Here is a 25,861-nt window from a genome sequence, read left to right as displayed (position 1 = left end):
GGTAAAAGTAACCTTAAGTGTTCATTTATGTCACATCTATCATTTACATAATATGTATTTATATGCATTTCAAATTGTTTTTTGCATGTAAAACTAAAATTGCAAAACTGATTTTGTCATTTTGGCATGGATTAATTGTATTTACATGATTTCTTATGGGAAAAATTTATTTGAGTAACGTCCATTTCGGTTTGAGTCAGACCTGGAACAAATTCATGACGCTAACCAAGGTTCCACTATACATTGTGTCAAGATAATAATTCTAAAACACTCATTGTGATTCAGCTAAATTACTTTTCTGAGGCACACTAAGGGGCTCCACGCACAGCACGCGATGTCACCTCTAGTCTATTCATTACCAATGGAACCTGCGCGACAGGGCGATTATTGCGAGTCTGCGTCCTGCCAAACGACATGTAAAATTAGTGTGTGTGAAATTTTGTGCTCGTGCATCTGTCTTGCTAAATGGAGAAGTTGGTCGGAAAAATTGTAGTGCATGTGTGGCGGCGTCGCTGTGTCCGCACTGAGCAGGGGCAGGGGCGGGGTTAAACATGCTGTGGTTCTCTTAGAGCCGATTCGTTTATGAGAAATCGGCATGAAGAGATTTGACCTAATTTGTGTATTGAGATGGGTTTTTATCATGTAACATATTATTATATAGTTTTGTAGCTGTTCATTGAAGTTTAAATAAATCCATTTCAATTATGTTTTTTTACATTAGTAATCCATTTTACACAATACACATCATTTGGTAATAAATTAATTTAAGATGACAAAAAAAAAATCTGAGGGCCACACGGTGGCCTCGTGGCTAGTTAGCATGTTGGCATCTCTGTGTGGAGTTTGCATGTTCTCTCCGTGCGTGTGTGGGTTTTCTCCGGGTACTCCGGTTTCCTCCCACATTCCAAAAACATGCATGTTAGGTTAATTGGAGACTCTAAATCAGGGGTCGGGAACCTTTTTGGCTAAGAGAGCCATAAAAGCCACATATTTTAAAATGGATTTCCTTGAGAGCCATATAATATTTTTTAACATTGAGTACAAGTAAATGTGGGCATTTTTAAGGAGGACCTCTAAAGTTATTCTTTTTATTAACATTGTTACACTGAAGCTATCCAATAATAAATAAATTACTTCTTACCATTAATGCGACTTCTGGTGCTGCGTGCTTTTGCACCGTACTCTGTATCTTTTTCTTTTTCCAGAATTAGCGATCTGACTATTTGATTTAAGGAAGGGAAGTTCATGCGAATAGGCTACCGCGAATAGACTACCGCATTATCCAGTGATAATCGAATTTTGGTGTTTGACCCGGAAAATATTGGAAGGACAGCTGGCACTGGCTCTGGCCACCCGCATTGTGGTAGAAAATGGATGGATGGACTAAAATGCATAACAAAGTTTTATATTTTGAGTGTTATTTTTAACACTGTGATTTCTGTAATGTACATTAAAAGGTCAGCGAACAAAAAACCAAAAATACATTTTTATCGTGTTAAGACATGTTTGAGAGCCAGATGCAGGCATCAAAAGAGCCACATCTGGCTCCCGAGCCATAGGTTCCCTACCCCTGCTCTAAATTGTCCATAGGTATGAATGTGAGTGTGAATGGTTGTTTGTCTATATGTGCCCTGCGATTGGCTGGCCACCAGTCCAGGGTGTACCCCGCCTCTCGTCCGAAGTCAGCTGGGATAGGCTCCAGCATACCCGCGACCCTAGTGAGGATAAGCGGCATAGAAGATGGATGGATGGATGGAAGGAAAAAAAATCAGAGGAGCCACTTGGGAACCGAAAGAGCTGAAATATCCATCACTATAGCAAGAGTACTCAACACCGGCTGCTTTTTCTCTTCTTAACTACTTTAATACCCACAAATTCCCTCTAAATCTGACAACCAATCAAAACCATCAGAGACTTCGCTCTGGACGTGAGCGTGTTGTTTACTGGTGTCGCTGGCCACCGTCGCTCATCGCCGCCCATGTGTACAGTATGTATGCCTGTGAATATTCTCATTCATTCAGGTCATTGTATTCTCACGACATTCAATCGATCACAAGTGGACCGTTCAGGTTGTCTTACAAGACGTTTCGACCCTCATACAAGCACGCTTCATCAGTTCATGCTCAAAGACTAGGTGGGACACGCACCAGTCAGACTAGATAGGACAGCTCAAGTCTCCCATGTGTAGGGTTTTGTTCGAGTTGGTGATGATTTTCGCCAATTGTGGTCATTTGTCACCTCCCGTGTGCGGCGCCCATAATAGTGTGGGTAGTTAAACTTTTTTTTTTATGCTAGATTGATAAATTAGACAGATACTTTATTCATCTCCAAGAGAAATTCACTGATGAATTTTCACAATTTTATTACATTAGGATCAGGAATTAATTGATCTAATTCATCTCTTCTTTACTCTTACTAAAAAACTGCTGAGAAAAGCTCTCACTTTGAGTTATTTTAATTTAAATTCATTACATTACTGTGGCAGATCAAAATGTTGATGTACAACAAAAACGTGGCTTTATAAAGTTAATTATTCTTTTTAACAGTTTTAATGAATTTGAGGCTACTGTCGTCCCAAGTATGTATACAGTATATACTGTATATATATATATATATATATATATATATATATACTGTATATATATATATATATATATATATATATATATCTCCATCCATTTGCTATGCCACTTATCCTCACTAGGGTTGCGGGGGTATGCTGGAGCCTATCCCAGCTGACTTTGGGGAAGAGGCAGGGTACACCCCGGACTGGTTGCCAGCCAATGGCAGGGCACATATAGACAAACAACCATTCACACTCACATTCATACCTATGGACAATTTAGATTTGCCAATTAACCTAACATGCATGTTTTTGGAATGTGGGAGGAAACCAGAGTACCCGGAAAAAAACCATGTCATGGAAAAAATTATTAGACCACCCTTGTTTCTTCAGTTTATTGATCCATTTGAATGCCTGGTACAACTAAAGGTACATTTGTTTGGACAAATATGATGATGATAACAAATATAGCTCATAAAAGTTGAATTTAAGAGGTGATATCTGGCAACTTCCATGGTTTTCTTGATAATAACCAGAATCACTTAAGTTCTTTAATTAATAGCTATAGCATTGTACTGCCAAAAAAAAGAAACTATTATGAGCTATTTTTGTTGTCATCGTTATATTTGTCCAAACACCTTTTGTTGTATCAGGCATTAAAATGGATCAATAAACTGAAGGGTGGTCTAATAATTTTTTCCATGACTGTATGTATATGTGTATATATATATATATATATATATATATATATATATATATATATATATATATATATATATATATATATATACCTTAACTCTCTATAACTATATAACTCTATATTCCTCATTAGACGCAGAAGTTAAGGTGGTATTAGTCATATTATATATAGTAATAATAACATAATATGCTATAATACAAACACATTATGTTTGCTATTATGTGGTACGAGTACAGTTTGGATTTACACTAAATAGTTATTAACAGTTGATAGCGATTAATAGTTTTCTCACAAGTTGACTGATTGTTAGTAGTAAAATTAATCTGAATGGCATTCTGTGTCATCCACAGTGGAGCTCTGTAAGCACTGCTATCCGAGGGACGGGGCGCAGCCAGCCAGCCGTGTCCACTGACTGAAAATAATACACGAACAAGTAACCAGCGTTAACTAGTGCTAAACAAACGTGCGACAATGGACGTGCTGTGTGAAAGGATTACAAGAAGTGGACTGCAGTGAAGACGCCAGGTAGTCATTCATTTAACAGCAACGTTAGCATTGTCCTGCTAGCTTCTCTCCAGTCCAGCACACACACACGCTGTACCTTCGGCTAATGGTCTGCTAGCAACTAATTTATGTTTAATTGCAACGAATGTTTACTCCCCTCTGCTTTTCGGAGCAATTCTGTTAGACGTGTGATTTAATTCAACACATGCGTTTGTTGTAAGGGCATATTTAGGACACGCGATATAGAAAACGCGTGGACCCCACACGTGAGTGTTCCCTGGTAACGCTAACATGTTACAGCTAACACATTGCTAACCTAAATGATTCATTCAAAAGACAGCCAATATTAGAATAAACACAAACTACAAGATGCTTTTAAAAGTGTAGCGTGATGGCGGCAGATGTGCTTCTCCCGAGAATAATAATCAATGGCTAGCAGTGAGTTTGGATGAGGTCACGCTACGTCTCGTTGCATGCGCGCAGTGTGCTTGTACAACATCATTAAAATGTTCATTTTTTAGCTTCATGGTCGGCTATTTTAACAGTGTTGCATATCCCCACCGTTACTTAACAAGCCTGCCGACTCCATGAACGGGTTACGCATAGTCTTCACTTCAGCCGGAGGAGGGTGTGTAAAAAAAAGTTCATTCATGTTTGCTGTGGTGGTATGTTTGAACAAAACCCGACTCCTTGGTTTACATTTCAAGAACTAAAACGTGTGGTGAGTGATGTAATTAGCTTACACATTTGTCTGACTTAATATTTATAAACGTCTCTTATTTATCTTACCACGTTCCAGATAGTTCTCTGTGGTTGAAGGAGGGGGTGGTCCCCCCTTCCTGTGCACTGCCACATAATCTACCGCCTGCAGTAACTGTACAACAGGGGTGTCCAAAGTGCATCCCGCAGGTTTTTTTAAATTGTACAAACTAGGGGTGTCACAACATCTCGCGAGATTAAAACGTGACAAGATTTCTCGTTCAGAAAAAAACGGTCTTGTTGGCACTAGGCATGGGACAATAAAAAAATTTATTAATAACACAGTCAATGAAAATGAACTCGATAATTTTGCCGGCATCAATATGTTGCCATATGCATGCGTGTCAGTTTGCCTCGTCTCCTGCCTCCAAACAGGCATTGGTTTCAGTACCTTGGTGCATTTGTTTCATAGAACAATGGCATGAATGGCATGAGCCCTTTTGTCAGTCATACAGTCTTTGTCTCCGTGGGTGGAGACGGGGCCGCTTGCATCCACACAGAGTGCAGAAGAGTGTAGCCTGTGTTTTTATATTTTTCATTATACTTTTCTTAAAATGAATGTTAAGATCCCGTCTCGTCTCGTAGACCTAATCGCATCTGTCGTCTCGTCTCGTGACGCCCCAAGTACAAACACAATTAAACATGACCTGCATTTGAAAATGACACAGAAAACTGTGTGACCCAAATCCACCAAAAAAGACACCTGCAAACCAAAGTCAGGGATGTATTTAGTCAGGTGGGGTCCCGTGGCAAACCCAGTCATTGGGGCCCTCGACATCCTTGTACTGCATTGACAACAGTTTTGTTCTATTTTAAATGTATTTATTTTATTTTGTTCATTTATTATTATTTATTTTAAAACTATTTTAAACGCTTATGTTTAGCATCTACTAACAAGTGTGAATATGACAAAATGATCCTATTTTCTGAGCTAGAGAAAGTCCATAAAAATCCTCCTAGGGGATTATTATTACAACAACTAAATCATCTCAACATTTGTACTGTAATTGATAAGAACATTAAGCGTTATTTAAGATAGTTTACTGCTTTAACACTCACATCTTTGTGATGAAAAGTGACACTCTCAGCCTTATCTCTGGGACTACTGCATGCTCCGTGGCTGACACTGACAGCAGTGCCGCTGCTGTCGTCGTTTGTCTACATTTGTTGTGACTGTGAAAAAGAGAGTAGTATCAGTTTATGCACAGCGCTTTCTCCTGTTTCACTATTAAAATAGCTGCCACAAGCCACTGCAAGCCATGCAAAGTCATCTTAATACATTTGGGATTTGAAATGTGATGCAAAATAAGTATGTTTGTGATGACATTTTACATAGTTGACAAGAGCAGCCTACTTGTTGAAAAACTGAAGCATGTTGTGATGACATTCGAACACAATCTTGTGGTGCAGTCTGCCCAAAAAACATACGCTGTGAAGGTATGGACATTGTTTTTATGCAGACACTGTCGGTGTCAGGCAGGCCTGTCACGATAATCGATAAATCGATTAATCAAATGCCCTCGATAAATTGACATGTGCATGTATGCGTGTGGTTCATCTTCTCGGGTCTCTGTGCCTCACAGGCTGGATGACGAGGGTTCACTCTGCATTTGTCTGTGCGCATTGGTTCTATAGTGTAATGAACAGAGAGAGTGGGCCCTCATCTCATTCAGCCTCTTTGTGGAGGCGGGTCTACTAGCGAGTGGCTACAGAGGATTTAGTAGTGAGCTTCGTGAGGCAGCATACGCTAACATGAAGAAGGCGCAGAAGCGATGGTTTTTGAGGCGAATGCCACAGCCGACAGCCACATTGTGGGAACATTTCGGTTTTAAACAGAATGAACACGGTGAGCGCATGAACACCAACAGCCGACACTGACGGTTTTCTCAACTGGGAAAAAAACTACCGATGTAGGTGGCTCCGGCAGCGGAGCCTTCGTCTCGACAGTCAGCGCTTACTGAGACGATTGGTCGACAAATATAACCAAAACAGTGCAAAATGGTGCGCTGTCACAACCAGTGTCACTGGCTACATTGCAAAAACATACATACAGGCAACTTCTGTGTCACGCTAATAGTACACCGTACACTATACTTGAGTACCGTCTAGTGGTTTAAATGTGAAGAACACCTCTCTTGACAGTTACTGAAAAATGTTTTACAATAAAATCGATTATCGACAATAATTTGTAGCACAATGATCGACCAGCAAAATTTGTTATCGTGACTTTCGCAGCTTCAATCTATCCCGTTTTTTCAAAAACATATGAATTAATAAATCGTGCTCTTTTGTGGTTGAATACAGCCTATTATTAGCATAAAAGAAAACATATTGAAGCAAATTGTATGTATTTCTTTGTCTAAATTAAGCATTTTCAAGCATAAACAAACTAAAATACATAAGGCATTCAGAAGATGTATTCAAAGATGCTGTGAATGATATGTAGCATTCTACACTGTTTACTATGTGTCAGTAATGCTCCAGTAATGTTCAGTGAGACACACACACACCAGACTTGATTGCTGGAACAACAAGTTTTTATTGTAGGTTTGAGTTGTTTTACCACAGGCACAAAAATGCCACAGTAAAAATCCAGAATACAAACTTGGACTACTGTTGTGGCAGTAACCCACTCCAAGATAAACTCGACTCTGAACCCTCAATGTCACCTCCTGTCCGTCAAACACTCAACTCCCCTAGGTAACACATTTATAGCAACACACACGAGTCCTATTTATGTCTAAAATGGCTTATTTTCTATTATTATGTCTACTATATTGGGTAATACGAGTGCAAAGGTAACTATAGGGATGTTATTTCATGCCTACAGGGCTCTAATAATGTTAAAAAACATATTGAGAAGGTTGTCAACAGGTTTTCTATGCTCTATGAAAATATTCCATTGATAAATAATGAATCCTACTTTGTGGGTATTCACTTATCACAGTTAGATGTGGAACTAATTAAGTGCGATAAACAAGGGATTACTGTACTGTATATAACGGCCTGGCCGAATTTGACTTAACTGCAGAGAGCACAAGGTGTTCATTATGGGTAAGGCAAGAGGAGGTCTTCAGTTGTACAAATGCATTTTTAGAATGTTAATATGTTTATTATATTTATTTATGTTTATTTATGTTTATTATGGGATTAATGGTGTAATCCTCAAATTAGTATAATTACATTTGCAAACTGAGTAAAAAAACGTGAAAACCAAAACAAACATCAACTACAAACTCCAAATGAACTTTCCTCTGTCGCTTTTTATCTTTTTTTGTCACAAACAAGCCTGTGTGTACTTTCAGATGGGCCCACAGCAGTGCTCGCTGCTCGTCCAGAAGAGTGATTTCATGTCAGTCTCTCCAGTCACTTATTTGAAAAAGAGTATGTAGAGGAGTCTGATTACTTGCTAAACATAGCCACAAAGTTGCTGGGTTGGCAACGCTGATCCCTCTTGCTCCATCTTCTTATTCTCTGGCAGACCAGGTGCTTTATAATGTGTTTGAGTGAGGGTGAACAGGGAGCGCCAAATTTATTTGTGGTGCTCCAAATGCATGTGTGGCGAGCCGTCACAAATAAATACGGGAATCACTTTATACTTTTACTATGTGCCATGATAAGTTTATGCAGTATTTGTTGTACTTATATCCTATATTACTATAGTGTATGTAACATTATTGCTGCTGGTCTGAGTGTTTTTGTTTAGCTACAATGACAAAATAAAGTGTCTTACATGGTGTTATTAATAATAATAATGATTATTTTTATCCTTCTGCCATGTAGAGTTTCCAGATGCATGTAGAAGATGTGAGGCTCCATGTTGGTGTGCTGCACTGATGATTTGAACACAGTTTGAGGGTGAGCTGTTTTTATACTTTTGGTTTTTTTTTAACACGCTGCTCACAAAAGTTAGGGATACAGTATTCAGGATGAGGCTAAATGCACAATAACCCTTACATGTGGCTTTTGAATGCACATATCCAACTGTTGAATGTTTCAGTACTTTTTTTGCACAAGCTGCTGTTTTCTAAAAATGAACTGATTGGCAAAATTCACAAATAAAATTCACAAAAATTCACCAAATAGTTTCAGTAATAGGACTACTTTAGTGCATAGAAAGTTAATGTGTGACTGTTCCAGTCTGTCTGTATTTCTGGTGCGAGCTGCCGATGACACTCTGTGACGCTCTAAGCCCAAAAGATCAGATATTGTCTAATAGACAATTCATTGGGTTAAAAAGAATCCAGACTTGTTTGTTCTCCCTCCGACTTGGCCCTTGGTGGTTAGTGTTTGGCTCACTCTGTTTGCAGCATTTCCCCAGGAAGCCTCCTCTGTGTGTAAACTTTAGCCAGAGAAAGAGTCATCATTTGTCACCCAGTACCACTCCTTGTCTTCCCAGCTGCTTTAGTGTAACAACAATGTCAAACGGCCTCTTTTCTTCTGTGCTGACCAATGCTAGTAAACCTCTCTGCTTCCATTCATGTCACAATGTGAAATTGCAGTCAGATTATTGACTGACCTGAGTGGCTTTCCTGCCTTCTCTTTAGCCCTGCAGTTGCTCTGGTCACTGTAGGCGGACATTCGGACGAAGTTTGACTGTGCAAAGAGGGTTTCACCATCACACACTCAACAGCACACAACATGACTGTGGCCAATGCAAAATCAGGCTCAGGTAAGCCAAAGTCCACACAAACCCTTTCACTTGGTGTATTCGATTAGATATTTTCTAGTTACGGTCCAGCACGGTGCGGAAAGAACATTTTAAAATGCAAATAAGGGTTATATTTCTTTCTCAAAGATTCAGCTGTCCACTTGTATTCTTGAACTGTCTATACTGTAAGTGTTGAAAGCATTTCAGTGTTAGGAAACCGCTTACTGGTTCCTGAAATTTGCAAGGCTTTTTATTCAAAACCAGACTTTCCGGTGTGTTATTTGTCACCACAAGGCATTACTCTCTCTGTCAATCTGCGTGCGAGGAAACGAGGGAATATGAACCGGCCCATTGATTGACTGTCCCACATTGTTCTGCTGTTTTCATTGGCTCAACAATCATAAAACATCGCACGGCATTTGATTAGCCAGGAACTTTATGTTCTATTTGTTTTTTTTGTATCATTTCAGCCATGCAGCAGGTTCTAGACAACCTGAAAGACATGTCCACTGGCACAGGGGCCAAAGACATTGACCTCATCTTCCTCCGTGGCATCATGGAGAGCCGCATCGTTCGGTCCCTTGCCAAGGTACCACTGATACTCCATCCCACGACTAATTTATGATGGATACTGTTAAAAAATATCCATCTCATCACGCTAGTATTGATCCAATACTGGTATTACACTTAGTATCAGTACTAGCAACATTGGGACTTTCTCATGCTGTTGGACAAGGTGCATGACTGGTACTGTTTATTTATTAATTTGTTTCAAATGCTGGTCATATTAAAAGCAGAAAAAATGCATAAAATAATTAATCTTGAAACTTCTCGCTAAGCTAGTCCACAAATGTATAAGACCTTTATCATAGCTCAGCTGTATAACCATTACAATGTTTGTTATACAGTTTTTAGTTGTCTCTGACCAATAAATGGACAAAACAACAAACCACAGTGCGAACTTAGTATGACACTCAAGTAGAATGCAGACGTCCACGAAGGCTGAGCATGTGTGTAAATGTGTTTGACATGTTCGATTAAAAAAAAAAAAAAAATCGTGCAAACTTTCAAGGCCATACTCTTCCACTGCAACATGTAGGTATAGTGCCATCTGCTGGATAAAAGTGGTCACTGCATGCTTGAATCCACAGCTTTATTTGGATTCTCACCGAAATTGAGTGAGATTTTTTGCTCAGCACCTGTGCCGCCCCCCATAATGTGTCACTAACATTGGTTGCGTAGTTTTTACCTGATCCTGATCGTCAAAATCAACAAACACAACAAAGCATAATAAAGTCCATTGCAAGCAAATCTTCAGTCAGATTAGAGTAATACAGGAAAGCTAATGGTTTGTGAAGGCCATCCTAGTAACAGAGCAATGACAGCTTTTGCACATATGTGAGCATCACACTTGTTAATAAAGTTTTTTTTAAACCTAGCTTAAAAGGCGTGATTAAAAAAGTATCTGGTGCAGATTGAAGTCATCAGGTTCAACCCGACAAATCTATTCATAGAACAATAGAGCATGCTGTGCTAAGAAAAGCGTGCCCCCTGCTTATAAGAAAAGCACTTATGTAACATTTCATTCCTAGTCGATTTGCACGTTCGCAGGGTGAATGTTTATTTAAATGTTTCAGTGTGTGCTACTAATTGTGTTTTTCTTTCTTTTCTTGGGAGAATGAACAGAATAAGATTTTCATTGCATGGTATAACTGCTGTTTTACCATGCACATGACAATAAAACTCTCTTGAATCTTGAATCTTAATTGTGCTTTTGTCTTCTTGTGCATAATGAGAAGCCTTCTCACCCTACCATTAAAACTGCATATATTTTTTGCATTAGATTACTTTCAAAATCCACATATGTATCACTAAACTAGAAATGCATGGTGGTAGACAACCACAGTGTATCCCACTCAAATAGTTTGACACTGTATACAGTATGTACTGTATGTGTGCCAGAAAAGGTGTTCTAAGGTCAGCTCAAAGGAAACTTATTAACTGTCTTGAGTGACATTCAATTTCTTGGGGGGAAAAAAATGACATAACTTTGTCAGAATTGAAGACTGAGGTATAATTTCTGCTCCATGCTGGCATCCCATATTTTGTTGCAAACATGGGATAAATAAAACTGACGTCTGTTCTGTGAACCACAAAGTGATGGATTGACAGTAATGAATCCTACATACTTCATCTCCTGTTTTCATCCAATGGGATAAGTGCAAATAACTAATGTTGTTCATAGGCCCACGAGCGCCTCGAAGAGGTCAAGTTGGAAGCGGTGCGAGATGACAACGTTCAGCTGATCTCAGAGATCCTGGACTCTCTCAACGCACTGCCTGAAAAAGACGCTGCCACTGCCGAGCTCACCCAAATCCTTCAGGAGCCTCATTTTAAGGTACATGTTTGTTTCCTCACACACACACACACACACACACACACACGCACGCGCACACACACAAACACACACACACATAGATAAATAGTGGAACGAAATCGGAGAGGCGACACTCTCGCTTGTTTCTCACCACGTGGGAACGCTTGTCAGAACATTTTTTCTCCAGCTAAGTGCATGTCAGGCCTGGTTCCTTACATTCTCCGCTGCTTATTTGCTGTGGCAGGGGAGTTGAGTGGTAGTGGTGGTGGGTGTATTTCCTTGGGCCAATGGCAGGCCTAGTTGTGTGGGTGAAGAGAGGGGGCGAGCAGTATGTCACCTCCAGTCTGAGTAAATCTTTGGAGTTGCTGATGCAGTCTGTAGTCTCGGACCAATGTTGTGGTGGCTGCTGGGGTAAGAACATCGTGCTTATTCATGATTAGTGAGATTACGTACAGGTGATTGGTGTCTTACGCGTGATTTAGTTGAAAATAAACCATAACCTAAAAGTACTTTATGGTGCCTCTCATCTTGACTTGTGTCTGCTGCAGTCTTTGATAGAGGCTCATGACAAAGTGGCTGCTAAGTGCTACGAGATGCCCAACGCCTCTGGGAACTGCACTGCGTCGTTAGCCAGTTGTCTCATGCCCGCCGATGCTATCAGGATGATCGGAATCCAGAAGAAAACAGGAGAACCGCTGGTAAGTAAAATTGCCTCCAGTGAAGGTCACATGTCCTGGTTCATCCACCATCTGTGCGACGCGGGTCATAATAAAGGACTTCTTCCAGGGGGTGACGTTCCGCGTGGAGCATGGGGAGATGGTGATCGCACGAATCCTGCATGACAGCTTCATCGACCGCCAGGGCATGCTGCACACTGGTGACATCATCCGCGAGGTGAACGGACGCCAAGTGGGCAGCGACCCGCTTGAACTGCAGGAGCTGCTGAGGGACTGCAGTGGTAGTGTCACCCTCAAGGTGCTGCCCAGCTACAGGGACTCACCAGCGCCTCCACAGGTGAGCACATGAAACTGTTTTTGTTTGTTTTTTTAACTACGTCCTGTACTGTACCTGAGGATTGCTGCAAGAAAGGAGAGTCCTGACCTGCGTGTGATCTCAGAATGCCAAACCTCTGTAAACCGAGCCCAGCGGGGGTCTATTAATAACATACCATCTCCTCCTTACTGTAACGGCACGGCAGCTGAGGGCCAGCAGCAGCGTCATGTCACCATATGACCTTCTTGCAGGGCAAGGATCAGATGATCAAAGTTAGCTAATCTGCTAATGGGGTTCTTAAACAACAGTGAACATGTTTGCTTTCAGTAGTTGGTACTCCTCACATGATTAGTTGCTTCCTCAATAACTCTGCTGTCATTCCTGACAGGTTTATCTGAAGCCACACTTCAACTATAACCCTGCCACAGACAACCTGATTCCCTGTAAAGAGGCGGGCCTCGCCTTCTCTAAGGGAGACATCCTGCACATCGTCAACAAGGAGGACCCCAACTGGTGGCAGGTGACACATTCTGATCTATGCAGGCGAGAACCAAGCTCAACGTTTGTAGCACGGTTTGTTTGGTCAAGTGTGAACACGAGTTACAGAAGCGTGGTGTGCACCAAACCGATACCGCTTGGGACAAAAGTGCACAGTGTTTCACTTGAGTGTAAATGTGACATGGAGCAGTATCTGAAAGCATGCAGAAATGGCATACACTATCGCAGCCTCTCTCTCACTCTGTGTGACACAGGGCTTACGGATGTGTGCACTGACGGGTGTTAATTATGTTCTTTGAGAGTACAGTCGTCCCTCACTTACTGCGGTTAATTGGTTCCAGACCCGAGCACGATAAGTGAATTTCCACAAAATAGTAGGCTGACTTTTTTAGGGATCAAATTTATCTCTTTATCTTTAGTAGTCTTTCTGGGCAGCGTGGGACAAAGTTAGCACACGCAGTGGTGTGTTCAAGGACCATCAAACAAAGTAGGAAGGGTCAACCAACATACAACATAAAAATGCAAAAACTTTGGGATTTCTCACTGTATATTATTTTGTGAATAAAATAATGGCCCATATTTCCAAAATTGATATGCATTTACATAACATTTTGATGTAGGTACTTACAAATGTATTTTTTTAAAGTGTATATTTTTTGGTCGGGGACGCATGCGCGAGGGGCCCTTAGTGGCGGGCTGACAGATGTGTGGAGGACAGGAAGTCACGTCGGAGGTTCAAAGTTGAGTTTTAGCTTGTCATGGGTTATGGACCCCACAGTAGCCTACGTTATTATTAGGATTATTATGTTGTTATTATTGTGTCTGTTGTGAGATCATTTAAACCTGCAATAAATGCCTGTTCTGACGATCACGTCGGGTGGATTGATGGATGGATGGACAACAAAATGGACTTACTTCAACTCAGCTGCCATAACTTTCTTTATGAATGGCAATAGCAAACCAAAGATTTCTCAGCCAATGCTCTCTTTTACCTCATAGGCATGCAATGTTGTTGGCGGGGCAACAGGTCTCATTCCAAGTCAGTTCTTAGAGGAGAAGAGGAAAGCGTTTGTGAGGAGAGACTGGGATATTTCGGGTAAAGGTCAGTGCCTCTAGCTTTAACAAATGTTTACCTGTGTAAACTGAACTGACACCATTTGTGTACGACACAGGAATGCTGTGCGGAAATATCATGGCCAAAAAAAAGAAGAAAAAAATGATGTACCTCACTGCAAAGAACGCAGGTGTGTGTCACCTTTTGCTGGTTTAGTCTTTTCACATACTCAAAGTGAGATAACGTCCTGCTTGTCCTGCAGAATTTGACCGCTACGAGCTGCAGATCTACGAGGAGGTGGCCAAGATGCCTCCCTTCCAGAGGAAAACACTGGTTCTGATTGGTGCTCAAGGTGTTGGGAGGCGGAGCCTGAAGAACAGACTCATCGTCATGAATCCTCTGAGATATGGAACCACTGTACCCTGTAAGTGAGTCTCACTTCTGTCAGCTAACTCGTTTATTACCTTTTGTTTACTCATATAGTCACCTCTGCTGTAATAGATGCCATGCCTCAATTAATCACTGGGTGAACAGATAAACACAGTTGTCCCTTGCTACATCGCGGTTCCAACATACTGTAGCTCCCTCACTCCAGTAGTCTTTCGAAAAGTTATTAATTAAATAATGACCACTGTTTACTGGTTGACTATGGACTATTATTAGTAACAAATATTAAAAAACAAGTTACATGTAGTATTGTAGTATTCTGGCCACTCAGTAATGCTACATGACATTAGATTACAGTACATTGCTTCACACTGCATGTAGTCTGCCATGGCATGTCTGATACAACATAGATCTCCTCCCATTATGTGTGGAAGTGGTAGGGTTTTGGCTTCTTACATTGTCCTTCTTCCCCACTTCGTTTGGAACACTTGAAACACAAATTACACAACACATTGTGTTTTTTTGATGTTGCACAGCAACATTGCAACATGTTTTAAAATTGTCATTAGTTGTGAAAATTGCACTGGTGGTGTAACGATACATGCTGCTGCATTTTGTAGTGACAGCCAAGGGTCAAACACTCAGACATTGTAGATGTCCAGTGCCGGTCCCAAGCCCAGGTAAATGGGAGGGTAGTGCCAGGATCCATTAAAACCAACATGCAATTGACTGACTATGAACACCTCTAACAGGGAAAAGTATTAAAATGTGAAAATCTATTTACCATATCAATCCAAATATAATACAGCCACTTACAGTATACTGTATATATATTACAGACACTTTATATATATATATATATGTAAAGAATTTATGTAAAGTTTTGGCATCGTATTACGTAAGAAATTCCATATAACGTAAAGCGTCAAGTCAGTGCAAGTTCAGAAATTCGATTTGAATAGCTCGTGCGATAGAGAGAGGGAAACATTTTCCATGACTAACAGAGTACACTTGGTGACGCCTTCTGACGCTTCACGCTCTCATTGGCTGATTATTCGGGGCACCGCCTACGCTCTCATCTCATTGGCTGAGTTATACAGCACGTCCGTGAGTTTGTGTGAGACACAGGCTTGTCTCTTCAAACTCCTTCCTCTTTGTAGTCGCCCTTAAACTAACCTAAACAATTAAGTTAAGTTACAAATTAAAATTTTGCACACAGCATTTTCGTGTAGTGCGTGTGTGTTTGTCTGTGAGACCAGCTGACTCTTAGACTCTTTGAGTCGCGTTTCGACTCAGGCTAGTCCTCCTCCTCCTCCTGCCTCCACTTGATCAAAACATCTCGTGAACGGTAAGATTGTTTTTGTTATTCAGTTTTATTAATTTACGGTAATCTTATTTATTACCTTATTTTATATTGGAATGCTACTCTACTATGTTTATGCTAACGTTTTCTTCTATTTTCCCACCATATTTGGTGGACTTTGAATATTTTGAAGCGCCAAAGGGGTGAGTTTGGGAAGATCTTGGAACGGATTAGGCTATTTACATGTATTTTACGCTTCGTATAACATAAAAACCCTATAACATAAAGGTTCTCGGAACGGATTTATGTTGTAGGGGCGTCTACTGTATATATATACATACACATGTGTATATATACACACGTGTGTGTATGTATATGTGTATATATATATATATATATATATATATATATATATATATATATATGTGTGTGTGTGTGTGTGTATATACATATATATATATATATACGGCCATATATATATATATATATATATATATACACATACATGTATACATATATATATATATATATATATATATATATATATATGTACAGTCAAACCTGTCTTAGGGGCCACCTTTATAGAATGGCCACCTGCCTATAGCAGCCACTGAAAAATCCCCCCCAGCAAATTTACATGTTATAGACCCTGTGTATAGCAGTCACCTGTCCAACGCGGCCAGCGGCCACCCATTTTGTCTCCCTTGGTCAATATCTGACTGCATATAGCGGCCAAATTACCGACTCAAGTAGAAGCTTCATGCACAAAAAGTTTTGTTTTTCAATCAATGAAGCCGTCGTGTGTAGACTTTAATTACTGAGTCCTAGCTTAGTCACAATCATTCACAAGATCCACACAAACTCAGTTGTTCCACATAAAAAAGCCGTCTTCTTTTGAGCTTGCTATTTCCTGGTCAAACATGTAACTTTAAGAGCATTTGCACCAAAACATTACCGCAAATAAGGCTGGGAATAGGATGTGCTCCCAGCGACACTACAATAAAAAAAAAAAAACATACACTAGCATGCATGCGGCAGCGGGAGCAAAACTGAGTTTGGTTGTACTTAATTGAAGTATTTTAGAATGTACTCACGTTATTTTTCATCAATCCTCATCCACAAATCCATCAAAGTCCTCATCTTCTGTATTCGACACAAACAAAGCCGTCTTCTTTTCCGTTCGCTACTAGTCTGTTAACTTGTCAGTGTTATTCAGCTCCGAAGCAAAGAAGGAAACTTCTCCTGTTGCTTCTGCCAACTTTATTTATTGAACGCGGCCACCAGACAGCAGCTCAGAACACACACACATCTCTCAGCATCGTCTCTCCTTCCTGCTTGCCCACAAGGCAAAGGTTAAACAAGCCCCACTACATAGCTGTCCAGCCAATGCCTTTAAGAAATGACACCGTTTATTTCCTGGTGTGCACTGGTCAATACTGTAATGCCGCTTGTTGTGGGGAAGGAGAGACTCACGTCGCCGATGCACTTTAATGGCTTTATTAACAACGGAGAACACTGCAGGGCTTTACATCCACGCCAACATGAAATGAAATCCTTGGACCCATTGTCAGAACCTACGCTGGTGCAGTGGAACCTGGGTTCCTCCTGGTCCACGACAATGCCCGACCTCATGTGGCTAGTGTATGCAGGTAGTTCCTGGAGGATGAAGGAATTGATACCATTGACTGGCCCCCACGTTCACCTGACCTAAACCCAATAGAACACCTCTGGGACATTATGTTTAGGTCCATCTGGCGCCTCCAGGTTGCTCCTCAGACTGTCTAGGAGCTCATTGATGCCCTGGTCCAGATCTGGGAGGAGATCCCCCAGGACACCATCCGTAGTCTCATTAGGAGCATGCCCCGACGTTGTCAGGCATGCATACAAGCACGTGGGGGCCACACAAACTATTGAGAATCATTTTGAGTTGCCACAATGACATTTTAGCAAAATGGACCAGTGTGCTGCATCATTATTTCACTTTCATTTTTGGGTCTTTGATTTCCCCCCTCTATAGGGTGATCATTTTCATTTCTATCAAATTATGTGGCATCATTTTGTTACTAATACATCACCCACTTATTATCAGGAAAGATATTCAAGATCATTTTTCCCCCAGTTTAGATCTGATGTGTTTTCGAAGTGTTCCTTTAATTTTTTTGAGCAGTATATATTTTATATATATATATATATATATATATTTTATATATATATATATATATATATATAATTTACACACACATTTTTTTAATCATGTTTTTAGTATCAGTTAAATAACTGGTAGATTGCAATAAAAAATATATCCCATTTCTTAGCTACTAAACAGTTGTTGAGGGCCTCTCCCAGATGACTCTCTGCAGTTGAGTATTTGTACAGTATAGTTGAGAATTGGGGTACTTATTTCAAGCACCTTCTATTCCAGTCACGTCCCGCAGCCCCAGAGAAGAAGAAAGAGACGGCCAGAACTACTGTTTTGTGACGCGTCAGCAGATGGAGCAGGACATCAAGGATAGCAGTTACCTGGAGCATGGCGAGTACGACGGCAACCTTTACGGCACCAAGATCGACTCCATCCACGAAGTGGTGGGGGCGGGCCGCACATGCATCCTGGACGTCAACCCCCAGGTGACAGTCCTGCTCACTGTGGGAATAACTGGACAACAGCTTGGAGCATTTGTGACACCCGTGTGTGTTTTCAGGCTTTGAAAGTGCTGAAGACTGCCGAGTTCATGCCTTTCGTGGTCTTCATTGCGGCTCCAGAGCTGGACACCTTAAGAGACATGCACAAAGCTGTCGTAGATGCCGGGCTAACAACCAAACTACTAACTGTAAGCTTATAATATCTAACCAGAATGCTTGACTCTCTTGACACTCATCATTTGATGCGACTCCAACAGGAGAATGACTTAAAGAAGACGGTGGAGGAGAGCGCCAAGATCCGCCGTGCCTATAGCCACTTCTTTGACCTGACCATTGTCAACAACAACCTGGACAAGGCCTTTGACCAGCTGCAGGAGGCAGTAGAGAGACTATTCGTGGAGCCCCAGTGGGTCCCAGTCAGCTGGGTCTACTGATAATGGACTGTCCTGAGCTGCTATGCCAGTGAAGTGAACAGAAGGGGGAGGGGACACCCGGAGGGCTCAACACTGCATCGCACACACTATGCAAGCCAGCGCAAACGGGAAGTGTACTTATTTACTGGCAGAACTGTTTTAATCTACTCATCACATGCGTTTAGTGTCAGGATGTTTTAATAAAAAAAAGGAACCATTGTTGCCATATCCTGTTATTTAATGTTACATTTGTATGCAAGTTAGGTTGTGTATTTATTCTGCTAATGAGGGCTTGCTCATTACCTCACTCTGTGTGTCTGTGTTTACATTCTTTCTCATCTCATTTTGCCACTACTGTTTGGACTCTTCTTGTAGTTTCTCTCATCAAGGCAATATAAAGTGTCAGTGAGTTTGTGGCTGTACATGGGGAAGAAGAAGTGATACTAACGTGTTCACTATTCTCATCCAAGCACATTGTTCTCCTGTAGATCCTGTGTGTACAACCTTCCATGTGGTGCTGCATTTGTTTAAGACTTAAAACAAAACGTTCCACAAGATGTTTTAATTAAACAGGGTGCTGCACCTCAATGAACCGTCCCTTTTGATGTGACCTGATTAAAACTGTTTTAATTAAAATATTTAGTGAATTTTACTTATATTTCAGATAACTCTATTTTCAGATGTCAAATGTTTTTTTTTTCCTAATGAACTTGGCTGTTTTTACATATATATGAAAAAATACATTTGGAATTAAGAGACAAATGTTAAAAATGGAAGATGTGTATTTTTTTAATCATTCTGTTCCATATTTCAAAACATACAGAGATGGGTAGAGAAGGTAAAAATATTTGAAGAGGTGTATGTTATGCACATTCAAGAATAAAGCATGCAATTAAACTTGTTTTGCTTGTTAGTGTTCCAAAATGAGGCTTGTAGTCTCAATCTTTGCACATCTCACTATGGGGAAGTAGAAAATGTGATTTGTCTCAGCCAATCATGGAGAGAGATAAGGATCATAATGAAATACAATGAAAGCAACATTACATAATTTATATAAATAGGCATTTAAGTATTTCAATTACTGCACTAAAAAGGGGTAAGAAGGCGGTGGTAGGGGTGAGATTGTGAAAGCTTCCAATGCTTAATTTAGAAATGACCGAAGACACTGACAAAGCACATTTACACATAAATCATGCGGTGCTTATAAAAATGAATGTCGTCGTGTTACAGTATAGAAGACCATTTAAGTAGCTTATTGGGGGCTTTTCTTTACAATACATATTTCCAGTAAAAAAAAACAGTACATGAAGTGTTTGAGCTTATGAAAGCAAAGAAGAGTTTTGGAGTCAAAATCAGTGGGCCAGTGAATAAAGGCCTCTCAGAGCGATACACATAATGAGTGGACGGTTACCCGGTTTATGGTTTATTTCGGTCCTCACTGCGTCACTGTCTCTCCTCAGGGTCACATTAGCGGAAGCAAACAGATGTTCAATGTTGGACAAGACGTCCTCTGTCAGCACAGCCAGGTCCGCTCCACTTGCTGGCGACTCCCCGCTTGCTGATACACATTTCACCTGGACAAGAAAAGAACAAGAATTTGTGACAGAAGTCACACACACACGCGCACACTGGAGTGTGGCTCTGATGCTTGATGACAAACCAGAAGCTCCATGATTTTTAACACATCAGCACTGCAACAGACTCTCAGTGCAGCAAGGCAATCACTTGTTAGCTCTGAAAGGACAAAACATGCATTTAAGACATGAGAAGGATGACGCCTGTTAAATACCACAACAATAAATACATGTATGCAAGTAGATGTTGTTTCCAATTTTTCCTCCAAACTGATTTGTCACTTATCTTATAGGTCAACATTATTTTTTTGAAAAATGTTGTGAAATTATACTGTTTATCCGGGTGTAATTTATTTTGAACATAAAAAACACCATTTAACAGAGATTTGCTCATAAATACACAATTTGAAAACATTATAATAATTTGTGCAATGGTAACACTTTACAATAAGATACACAAAATTGCACTAGTTACTGAGGAATGACCCGACCAAACCCTAACCCCTACTCATTACTGCCTCATTAGTAGTAACTACTCAGTAACTACTCTAAATGTATGTGCCTTAGTTCCTCAGTAACTACTCATTAGTTCCTCATTAGTTCTTCATGAGTTCCTCAGTAACTACTGTATTTTTGGTACCTTTTTGAGACGTGTGCAATTCAATGGAAAAATTGAGATTTTTACAAGTTATAGGTCACATTATTTTCTGAAAAATATATTGCAATTATTTATTGTGGTTTAATAAGTTTTACATGAGAAAAAGTACTATTTCACAGGAGTTTACACTCGATAGCCATCTGTCTATAGATCTGTCTACATACATTATTGGGGGGAAATGTGTGCTTTTTATAAAATTATGATCTAATTTTTCATAACTTTTTTTACTTTTTCAGATTTGTACAGGTGAAATGTCAAGCATTGTTTTTAAGATATTCTGAAATGATTTATGTATTATGTTCATGTATTATATTGCTCTACAACATTAGCTCAAAATTCATAAATTACCAGTTTTACTATGGAGAAAATATATAAGATTGGTTCTTCCAACAACTCTCCTTTTGTGTTAATGATGTTGGAAAAAAATCCTCCTCACCGTCCAAAGCACTGGTAACAAGGTGAACTGCACGGAGGACTGTGGTGGACCGCTCTGTCTTAGCTAACCCCTTTTCCGATTCCACCAGGACGTCCAGTACAGCCTGAATGTTTTCTTTATGTGCCAACGGAACATCGGCGATGTCTGCGCTCTTATCCAGGAGCATCTGGTCCAGCTGGGAGAGAAAGGATTACGTCATGCAGTACGCAATATGACATCTTGGCTATGTCTCACCATGCTCTGAAGAGCACTGAGAGACGTTCTGTCCTCCAGCACTGCTGTGATGTGCTGCAGCAGAGAGGACTTGGCGGAGGCAGGAAGAGTTGCTAGTAGCTGGAAATGACCACACAGATGATCCATTTCTGCAGGATGTGAAAAGACTCAATCATATTTTTACACTCATGAAAATGAAATGTGTTGCTTATTCAGGACTACAGAGTTGTGACTTTTCTCTGTCTGACAATTTTGGTCCATTTCTGACATCAGAGGTCACAGACATTGGACCTGCAAAAAAAAAGGCCTGCAGACTCAACATCTCAGTTCAAGGTTTTTGATGGTCTTTTATTTATTTCTATCTACTTATTAAAATGTATCTGCAAGGAGGATATTTTGTAACAAAATGTCATCAATATAAGGCCAATGAAATAAATCATTAGAATACTGACTGCTTAAAATGTGTAACTTCTACGTAATTTCTCAAAGTATCCATTTACTAATTAAATTGTGAAATGTTTTTTTTTTTATTTCATGGTTTGTTTGTTTTTTTAAACAAATTTATATAAATATAAAGCCAATTAAATGAAGAATTTAAATATTAAATGATTAATTTAAACATGTATTCATTTATAAAATGTATAATTTATACATTTATACATTAAATTCTGAAATAACTGCATTGTACGTGCTTTTGTGCCACAATAACATATTAAATGATTCAATTCATAAAAAGGTGCAGTAGTTTATTTAATTGTCCATCCAGTAATTAAATTGTGAAATGTAACCTGAACTTGTACTGCAAGAAAAGCTTTTTGACAAATGTAAATACAATCAATACAGTATAAAGCCAATAAAAAAATTTATCATTTGAATTAGTTAATCAATGAAAATGGATAATGTATTAAATTATCCACTACATTTTGAAATATAATCTGAAATAACTGCATTGCAAAGAGGTGTTTTTGTATCAAAATGTAATGAGTATTTAGGCAAATAAATACATAAAAAATAAATAAGTGCAATGTGAATTAATTCAATCCATACTTTATTACATTGTCCATTAATTAATTCAATTGTGAAATAATTTAGTTTAACCTGTTTATTCATTTATTTCATGATAGATTCATATAATTTATCTAATGTCCTTTTTATAGATTCAGTAGCCTTTTACTTCATGACACAGTGTACAGTGTACCTTGTAAATGTAAAATGTGGCCAACCATGTGCTTGCACATTATCGCATCATTTTGATAGGTTGACACAATCTAAAGATGCCCTTTGACACATGACAACATTTGGTTACCAAGGCAACAGAGGTTCTTTCAGGATTTCAGTGTTAATGGGATTTGAACCACATAGTGTGTGAGTCACATGGTAAAAATGGAAAGGTTGACAACAACTGACCTTGCCTGAGACGGCTGATTTCAGGGTTTTTCAGCACTGAAGCTCCGGTGACACCCTGTAGTCCTTCCTTACCGGGACTGTCGACCTCGAAGCCCCCTTTGGTGTTTGACATCAGACACAGCTCTGCTCAAAGGGGCAACACGTCACAAACAGCCTGCTATACGGTAAAATGTCGTTTTTTTTATGCTTACCATAACGACCGTCATGCTTGACCTCAAGCTCAATGAGGGCATAGGCCAAGGTGGTGTTAGTGCGAATCTCCATGGTAACGTTGCTGTCTTTGCTCAGACTGCCATTGTCTTTCAGTGAAACCTGCAAACAAAACAAGACAAGACACGTTTAAGTTGTGTCTTCTTAAAGACAATACGTCACTAGCGGATATTTTATTTTGAAATAGACCATTTTGATGTGTGCCTCAAGTCCTCCTCTATATGATTACATTAAGTAGTAAACATGTTTGGGAGTGTTCCAGTTGCACCTTTGGACTCTTGGGTCCACAGAGGCTGAGTGTCCCTGCACACTGTCCTGTCTGCTGCATTTCCTCTATGACACAACAAGGCTGGCTGGTCACAATGCGCTCCTTCACGATGCCAAACACCTGTCGGTTCTTCCGAGTCTGCTGGATCAGACAGTGGGACATGTCCAGGACCCTAGTGGGACATTGGATTGTAAAATAATAATAATAATAAAAAAAAAATCACATTCATTATAAATCATAATTAAAGTATGAAACTGCAGCCTGTGTTTTGATACATGAATGTATTTGTGGCAGCCCGCCACAAATAGAACTGACACTACCTGTTTGTCCTCATTCATAACCACATTATAATACACCTGGTGTGCCAGAGAATAAGAGGACAGGGCAAGCGGGATCGATGTTGCCAACTTAGAGACTTTGTTGCTATATTTATTAATCAAAGCGCTCACGAGTGGTTCTGTGTTGTTTGTGGCAAAAGTTCATTTGTATTTCTGAACATGTTTAGTTTTCATGTTTTTTACTCACTTATGTGTAATGGCCAGTTATGCTGATTCGCCGATTACGTCAACCACACCCACACACACACACAACCCACCAGCGCAACAAATAGATTGCAGTCCTGTGGAAAACACTGGAAGCATTGTCCCATAAAACCATGAAAAAGGATCAAGTCACTTCAAGAAATATGTTTTTAAATATCTCCTACTCATTTGTTTCAAGGGAATAGAATTGTCACTTATGTTATTGTCAACTTACGTTTTGGCTCCTCAGAATAAAAAAATCCATGTGTGGAACAACTGTATTAGCAATTGATGTGAAACAGAGAAGGGGTAGGATTAAATAAGTTTTACTTCCTACTCCTTTTTGGATGTGTGGAATTGTGAATTGTAATATGTGATGTATTCCAATGAAACAATAAATGATAAAATAACTAATAAATAAGTTACTGTACTGTTAGAAAGTGCACGTGGCTGAGGGCCTATCTACTGTAGTTTAGTTTTTGAAGTCATCATGTAAAAAGCTGTTAATTTCAGTGTTGTGTTTTCACTGCAACTTCATGGTTGGCCAAATGTTTGGAGACATTTGACATATATACTATATCGTAAATGGTATAGTATAGTATATAATATAGTATGTCTGTTTTTTAAGAAGATTTTTACATTGTGAGTGTTTAGGAGTATCGATGGTTCATGTGGGGAGCAAACCTGTTTTTGGAGTCTTGGAGCAGCTTCCGCACATCCACTTCATCTTTCTTCAAACTGCCAAATGACGACTGCAGCTTGGAAGACTCTTCGCCTTTCATGTTCATGTTGGAATGGATGAAATTTGCATCCATTGTCCCTTGAATGTTGTCACTGTATGTCCCATTGTATTTGATGAAGTCTGTCTCTATTACATCTGCGGACCGGGAATTAATATCAGTTTTAAAAAAAAAAAAACAAGTGAGTACATAAATATACACATGAGCACAGCGCATACCTGGGGCTATAGTGTCACCTGTGAGGATGTCGTTGAGGGTAAAGTCAGTTGGGAGATGTTTGGGCTTCTGCCAGAACCAGAAACGTTTCTGTCTCACCACCACAGTGAGCAGAGTGAGGGAGTCATTGGGGCTTCTCACTGGGATCAACAAACCTCCAGGGTCCACCTCCTCAACGAAGTTTCTGGTGGCTGTAGCAAACATCTTCCGGCTGGAAAAGGTCAGCTTGACGGCTTGCTGGGCTCCTCCTTCATTTCGAAATGAAATGATAACTTCTTTTAAATAAGTATTTATAGTATTTCGCGTGAAGCACATTGACTAAAGAAACCTTTACAGCAGTGCTCTCCCGTCAATAACCGTGCACGAGGACAGTGGCTACAAGCTAGCAGCATCACTAGCGACGGACATAAAAATGTCGTAAAAAACATGAAAGGGGGAAAGTAAAGTTACCGTTTTCACAACTTCGTCGATGTATTGGTGAACCAGACAAGGGACTTAACACGACTCACCTGGACTCACCGAGGAGGTCAACAGTCAACAAGAGGAAGGTTCCTGTCACAAAAGACACATTTGGGCCCCGCCCATTCCGGAAGCAGACAACAACACCGACAATAAAATAATTTCATAAAATTGTAAAACTGTATTTTCATTTTTTAATTTCTGTATCATCACTAACATAGTAATAGCAGTGGTAGTAATACTATTAAATATATTAAATTTCATTAAATTTCAATTATGTAAATAATGATAATTATGATAGTTACTCAATACAGTCA

General features: G+C 39.8%; 2 protein-coding genes across 4 annotated transcripts; one reads left to right on the top strand and one right to left on the bottom strand.

The window, feature by feature from the left end:
* Positions 1-3,602: 3,602 nt before the first annotated feature.
* On the top strand, positions 3,603-19,725 carry pals2a (protein associated with LIN7 2, MAGUK p55 family member a). The gene is made up of 14 exons (XM_054781747.1): positions 3,603-3,788; positions 8,310-8,384; positions 9,074-9,198; positions 9,648-9,766; positions 11,423-11,575; positions 12,103-12,252; positions 12,341-12,568; positions 12,936-13,067; positions 14,045-14,147; positions 14,218-14,289; positions 14,362-14,523; positions 18,212-18,414; positions 18,489-18,617; positions 18,687-19,725. Exons 3-14 carry the CDS (start codon positions 9,168-9,170, stop codon positions 18,861-18,863), a joined length of 1,659 nt encoding a protein of 552 aa, XP_054637722.1. The 5' UTR covers positions 3,603-3,788; positions 8,310-8,384; positions 9,074-9,167; the 3' UTR covers positions 18,864-19,725.
* Positions 19,607-25,671, bottom strand: gsdmeb (gasdermin Eb). Of its 3 annotated transcripts, none has more exons than XM_054781750.1 (10): positions 25,595-25,671; positions 25,088-25,333; positions 24,814-25,006; positions 23,609-23,780; positions 23,322-23,442; positions 23,131-23,253; positions 21,745-21,872; positions 21,511-21,685; positions 20,503-20,576; positions 19,607-20,416 (listed from the first exon to the last, which is right to left on the bottom strand). In XM_054781750.1, the coding sequence occupies exons 2-10, from the start codon at positions 25,287-25,289 to the stop codon at positions 20,195-20,197; spliced, it is 1,410 nt and encodes a 469-aa protein (XP_054637725.1). In that variant the 5' UTR covers positions 25,290-25,333; positions 25,595-25,671; the 3' UTR covers positions 19,607-20,194. The 3 variants fall into 3 exon arrangements, with proteins under 3 accessions (XP_054637725.1, XP_054637723.1, XP_054637726.1); XM_054781748.1 differs by having other exon boundaries at positions 25,536-25,662; XM_054781751.1 differs by having other exon boundaries at positions 25,106-25,333; positions 25,536-25,662.
* Between the last annotated feature and the right edge of the window lie 190 nt (positions 25,672-25,861).

Source organism: Dunckerocampus dactyliophorus, chromosome 7 (genome assembly GCF_027744805.1).
Source record: "Dunckerocampus dactyliophorus isolate RoL2022-P2 chromosome 7, RoL_Ddac_1.1, whole genome shotgun sequence".
Lineage (NCBI taxonomy): Eukaryota > Metazoa > Chordata > Actinopteri > Syngnathiformes > Syngnathidae > Dunckerocampus > Dunckerocampus dactyliophorus.
This window is presented reverse-complemented; position numbering and strand designations above follow the sequence as displayed.